Source organism: Apaloderma vittatum, unplaced genomic scaffold (assembly GCF_000703405.1).
Source record: "Apaloderma vittatum isolate BGI_N311 unplaced genomic scaffold, ASM70340v1 scaffold6657, whole genome shotgun sequence".
In the NCBI taxonomy this organism is placed as follows: Eukaryota; Metazoa; Chordata; class Aves; order Trogoniformes; family Trogonidae; genus Apaloderma; species Apaloderma vittatum.
The window spans coordinates 20798-27260 of record NW_009727733.1 but is presented as its reverse complement, the minus strand read 5'-3'; the positions used below and the strand labels follow the sequence as shown (position 1 = coordinate 27260).

Genomic DNA, 6463 nt, shown 5'->3' with positions numbered 1-6463 from the left:
TAGAGGCCCTTGGAACATCTTCTATGTCTTATGCAAGATTTAAAGAGACAGAACTGTTTTCAGGCTTTTCTACAGTTGGAGTAGCCTCCTTTTCCCCGTTCAAAATTGTGTTGTTTTTTTTTTCTCCAGAAGGAAAACGCAAACAATTTTCAGTAGGAAAATCTTAACCCAATGCATCTCCCGGCCCCTGCCTCCACAGCCGTTCCCCCCAACCCTCTTCCCCAGAAACAGCATCCCAGGCTCACCCATTCTTGTCTCACCTGTTCTTTTTTGAGGTTATAAAAGAGAAACTGGAAGCCTTGTAGCACTTCTTGCACACTCTGAAGGTGTTTTCTCCTGCCCTCGTAGGTCCTTACGAGCTGAGAAGAGGGGGTGAGCCTGGGAACTGCTCACAAAAGTCCTTCCACACAGCATTTTGTGTTTGAGACCTGCGTCCTGGCTTGCCAGGGTTTGCAGCACGGGCACATTAAAACGTTTTTAGAGCCCAAGTCTTCAGTATTTGCCTTTGACAGTTTCTCTCAGGGGATAGATAATCTCATTTACATCTGTTACTACAAATGAAAACACCAGCAAGTTAAATGGATCTGAAGGCTAAGATTAAAGACTTAGAATTAAAACACCTGCAAAGTGCCTGTAATGCAAATAGTTTTAAGTAAGTGTCTTTTTTTTTTTTTCCTGGGGGACGGGAATGCCCTACACAGATGCTGTTCCCTTTACCTTGAAAGCAAAGGCAGGAATATCCCATCGGTGCAGACGGGCATTACCTGATGCTGGTTTCCTTTCTAGGGTTAGAAAAGGAAACAAGCTCGACTATCACCCTTTACCACTGCAGGAAGACGTCTTTATAGCCTTCTGATGGGGACTGAGCTTCTGGCTGACTCCAAACTGGGACAACCCAGCAATTCAGCGGGACTGACTGGATGAAGCCGAGGGCTCTGTTGGCTCCCGCGCTCCGGTCACGGGGACGTGGCTCCACGTGCTGCTTCACTGGCTTCTCCCTGACTTGGCAGCGCAGGACGTGACCAAAACCTGCCGGGGTTTCTGTGGTCCCTGCGCTGGGACAAAAAAAACAGATGGTGCAGCAAAGCTTGTACAACTCCTACACGAGTTTTGCAGGATCGGGTGTTGGGAAGCAGATCGATAGGAAACGCATTTTGGAAATCTCCTTTTAGGTGTCCCCATTCCTAGAAGATCAGCTCCGAAGCCCACTGTCTGTACTGCTTCCCTGGTTCCATCCTGTTAGCCTCCGGGCTCTGCTGCCAGCCCCACGGGAGCTGTGCTGGAGCCAGGCTCTTGCTCAGATGCTGCTTTTCTCTGGGCACCATTACCCGAGTACCAGCTGCCCTCTGAAGTACGAAATGTTTTAGCAAAGCTCAGCCAGCAGATAGCAGCATTGTTATATAGAATATACCTCAGCTCATTGCTGCTGCGGTTTCAGAGTCCTCCGGAGAACTTGGTGCACGAGTGGGAATTGAGCGTCTTGCAGCTTGTGCAAGACTGATCCTGCTGCCGAGAGCTCTCAGACATCGGGGCAGCTCTGAGAAGAGCTCAGAGACGAATCAGTGAAAAAGGAATTAACAATCAGTGAGGAAAGAAAGGAGCTACTTTTCTCTGGCCTGGGATGTGCTGTCTTGCCGTGTAGGGCTTGTGATATTGCAGGACAGGAGTTTTCTCACCTGGAAAGGTTTATTATGAAAGAGATGGAAAAATCCACTGAGGGACATAGTTAATAAGGCTTAATTAGAACATGTTTGTCTGATAAATTTGCTTTCAGCAAGGCACAAAGAGAGCCACCTTTAACTTACAGTAGCATTATATGGCAGTTGAGATAGGAAGGGATTCCTTCATTTCTGAAAAAGAAAGAAAAAATCTTTGATTCTAACATGGAGAAGGATTTGGAGGCTGCCTGGATGGGTGTCAGAGCACCTGCTCCTTTTTCAAACTGGGACATGGTTATGTCATTTAATGGCTCTGTCACATTTGTATATATGCATGTGTATATATATGACCACAAACAGGCTGAATCCCCCTTTCCTCTGTGTGTGTTTGTGTGTGTGTGTGTATATATGTATTTATGTATACATGTGTGTATACGTGTGTATATATGTGTGTGTGTATATATATGCGTGTGTGTATATATGTATATATGTATACATGTGTGTATATGTGTGTATATATGTGTATGTATATTTATTTAACACCTCGTATTTACCACCATTCTTGCCCAGAGGATGCTTTCACGCTGATTATTTTCATCAGGGCATTTCACGCTGAGATAAGGGTCCCCACCAGGTAACCAGACTGTATATGCACCGTGTGTGAGCAGGACGTGAGCTCGTGAAGCAGGCAAAGGCCCTTGCAGCAGCCTTGCGGCACGTTTATGGGACAGCAGGTCACCACTGGAAGCTGAGATGGATTTAGCCCCCCCCTTTTAGTGGCCCAAAAGCAGCTGCGAGCCCGATGGTGAGAGGAGGTGGAGGAGGCTGCCCGGTGAGGGCTGGTGAGGAAGGAATGCAAGGGTTTTGATAAGAAAGGAATAATAACAAAACCCTTTCTGGCTGGGCCAGAGCTGAGTCTGCCGGTGTTTAGACATGGGCAAAAAACTTCCTGAGCTGGAAGTGCAGCCTCTTCCTCTGGCTCGGCACCGTCCCTGCTCGGCCATCGCATTCTCAGCATTTCCCTCAATCTGGTTGTTTTAGAGAGAGCTTTTGTCTTGCCAGAGCAGTTGACTGTAACTTTATTGTCTCTGCTTGGCTCTAGGACATACCCTGAGCTGTGAAAAATGCACCTGACATTTGATTAGATCTCCTGCTTCTGATACAGTGGGTAGCGCTGATTAGATAAACAACTGCCCCAAAAAAAAAAAAAGCGCCATCCCCAACTCCCTGTTCTACCCCACTGTGGAAATGAAGCCTCTGGGAGAGCTTGCTCTGCACTCCACAGCAGCCCGAGCTCTTGGGCAAGAAAGTAATTTCATTTTCCCGCATCTGTTCCCCTTGCAGCCAGTCTTGCCTTGGCCAGATTAACTGAGACCTGGCAGCAGTGGATTCCAGCCATATTCAGCACCTGCAGAAAGCACCTGGTGTGCTCTGCCCAGGAAACAGGCACTAGGAAGGTTTGGGCATCCCAGAGAGGAGGGCACTGGGTGAGTAAAGACACCCAGCCCCAAACCTCCTGCTTTCAGTGGAGCTCGAGCATCTCTACAGGAACCGGCAATAAAGGTTGTGCCACATGTTGCCTGCAAATTCTTTGATGCACGAACCATTGCTGGTTATTGCCCAGTGCATAGAGGGAGGAAGTTTTCATCTTCATCTTCACACACACACACACACAGAGCCCTGCGGATCGCTCTGTGAGACGAGAGTCTCACTTATTTACCCAGGAATTAGCTGGGCATCTTGAACGTCAGAAAATCAAACAGAGGAGGCTGAGGAGCGTGCTGTTTGTCGCTTGTCCTGCACACGTCTTTGTTGAAAAGACAGGGCAAACGTGTGCAGAACGAGCCTCAGCTTTTAGTCATCGCATTTCCGCTGGGAAGGAGCCTCTGGGTGAGGCGTCGTCCGCTCATTGCGCTGGCACACGGCGCAGCCAGAGCCACGCGCCCCGGTGGGATAAACACGCTGCTGTTCCAAGGCAGAGAAACTGAGGGTTGGTTTTTTTTTAATACTCTTTTTTTTCGCTGTAGTTTTCAGCTGGGATTATTTACAATGAGATCTGAGAGAAGCAATTCACACCAAAACGAACACCACCTGACGTACTTTAAACCGTGTTTAAGTCAATCTCGCACCCAATGCAAACAGTCCCGGATAATGATGGAGGTTGCTGTCATTCCTTTAAGCACTGTACCAAAAAAACAAAAAGAAAAAAAAAGAAAAATAAAGAAAAAAAAGCCTTTCCTTTAAGCACTGAGAAGAGGTTCAGGATCAGCTTCAGGAGCTGCACGGGGCAGCACCGCTCGCCTCGTGATCAGGATCGGTGCAGAGCTGGGTAGGACCTGCTCTGGCTGCTGGGGTTTTGGTGTTCCTCTCAGGAAAATACGTCTTTTTCTTCATGTACCCACTGCTGATTGGAAAAGAAACAAGTCTGAGGTCTATTCACATTTTGTCCTTCAATTCCACGTGGAAAGTTTTATACAGAGCTTCAGCAAATTCTGCTGGAGTAAGAAATACCATAAAAAGACCTAAAGCACTAGAAGGGGGATTAAATGCCTGGTGGTCTTAAAAGAGGAGGGAATGCCACACTTAAACATAAAGGTGAGATAAAAAACAACTCTGCTAACCAAAGTTATCTGAAACCCAAGAGGTTTTTGTCAGTGAAATCCCAATTTTAACTATTTCAATCAGCCTAGTGCACTGCCGTTTGGAGTCTGGCTCAAGGCTTCTGTAACTTCAATCTGCCTCTGCTTCAAAGCTGTTCAGGGCTAAGGGCACTCGCTTTTCTCATTATGTTCTTCTAACAACAAAAGCAGAGAACAGCTGCAAAGAAGTGTCTTGTGTGGTCAACGGCAGAAGTACAAGGAGGCAGAGAAGCAGGTCTGCGGCAGCTCTGGCGCTTATTGTGCTTTTAGGCTGATTCTCTCAAAGTTCTTCACAGAAATAATAATAATAAAAAACCAAAGGGCTGTAACTCCCTAAGTGTCCATAGAAAACTCTTGCCCTCCCTTGTCTCTCTGCTCCCCTCCTAGGTTGCGGTAAGGACACGCTCCTTTGCTTGTTCACATCTCGGTGTCGGCGGGGCTGTGCTGCCGTCCCGAGTGGCCGTTCTTGGAGGACGCTTGACCGGTCCCGTTCTCCTGAGTCCCACCATTGAGGTTTGGCTTCTCTTGCGGCTCAGCTTGCTCTTGGGTGGGCATCATCAGCATCGTATTTCCCTGGCTACCGTTCTCCGTGTAATATGGGTCTTCAGCCTAAACAGGTACAGAAATAACAGCGTCAGGGCAGGGAAAGGGCTGACGGCGGCGGCTTGGCCGGATGCCCACGCTTCCTGCACAGGAGGGACAAACAACCCGGAGGCACGGGAACCTGCTCTCGCTGACATGAACAGAGGGCCTGACCCGTGCTGTGGCAAGACAGAGCAAGAAAACCTGCCAGGAACCGCATTTTTTATTTTTTTTTCCTCCTGGACCTGAAAAGAGAAGCTGTGAGGTTTTGTTGTTTTCTCATAACCAGGTTTTGGAGCTGAGCTTGCCTTGGGTTTGCAAAGCTACACCGTGACAGGCCACCTCTGCTTCCTGCTTTGGCCAAGCAGAAGTAGTGGAAATTACCTCTTTTTCTTTGCCCGACCTTCTCTCTTTCAGTCCGTAAAAAGATGCACAGCTCGCAGCAAGGTGCTAGCAGAAGTGCAGGGCTGCACTCCCGCGAAGATGTGCTGCGTGACTTGCTCTTAGGAGCTATGAGGAGTTTCTGGAGGACCCAGAGCAACAGCAGAGCTCCCTCTGTCCCCCACCACCATAACTCCCTGCCTGTCGGACCAACGGGTGCAGGTGGAGACCCCCAGCAGGGAGCAGACAGCAGCCCTCTTCTTGCTTGCCCCATGACATCCAGCAGCACGACAGGCTGCCGAGCTTCCCACCCACCCCGGCGTTTCATTAATTCCTTATTTCCCCTCCAGCCAGAGTGAGCTCAGGACGGGGGCACTGCTCAGCCCCTTTGCTGACACCCCCCTACACAGACAGCTCCCAGCTACACATTGACACCGCTTGCTCTTGCTGCCAGCGTCCAGGAGATAACACCCAGGGGCTCAAGAGCCCAAGCTGCCATGTCCCTGCCTCTGACTTCCCATCTGTATGTCGTGAGAGCATCCTTTCTGGCAACGAAATGACCTGGCAGCTTCCTGGGACACGACTGCTCACATGCCCACAAGCAGTGATGGGGAAAAAGTATGGTCCCTCCTCACTTTACAGAAGGCTCATACCCCTGAAAGTCACTGGTAGGGAAGAGTCCTCAGCAGTCAACCTGCCTGAAAAGGGAAAAACAGAAATAGGAAATTTCTTTCTTGATATATTTTATTACTGTCGTTTGTTAACTGAGGGGAGAAATAGCCTTTATTACAGCATCGGTACAAGACAGATATATAACTCAAATGCAGCGAATGGGAAGTTAAAATGTGTCACTTTTAATGGCAAATTCATAAGATTTCGGTGTCTTTGGAGGGGTCTTGCCAGATGAGTTCTTACTGCTGAGCAAAAATAAGTGTTAGACCTAGAAATACGAGCGAGAAAGGGGCGCTTTTCCCACAGGAGCAATCAGCTAAGAGTTGATTTTAGACGGCAAGAGAGGTTTCCCTTCACCCTGTCCAATCTGGCCTCCCTGCTCCTGCCCGTTGCCTCGCTCAGCCTGACCCAGCCCTGGGTCACAGCACCCGGGGAGCCGTCCCGGGGACACAGGCACAGGCTGAGGGTGTGGAGCAGCCCCCTCCTCTCCCACCGCCCCCCCCAACTCCCCCCTACCGGCCGGCCCGGCAC

The 6463-nt window shown here is 49.2% G+C and overlaps 1 protein-coding gene across 1 annotated transcript in view; it reads right to left on the bottom strand.

Moving 5' to 3' along the window:
- Positions 1 to 4714: 4714 nt before the first annotated feature.
- Positions 4715 to 6463, bottom strand: part of CD34 (CD34 molecule) — a gene marked incomplete at its 5' end in the record, with an annotated part of 11236 nt that continues 9487 nt past the window's right edge. The window contains one exon of the mRNA XM_009873773.1: positions 4715 to 4906. Within this exon, the coding sequence (XP_009872075.1) occupies positions 4715 to 4906 (192 nt within the window). The remainder of the gene's footprint in view (positions 4907 to 6463) is intronic.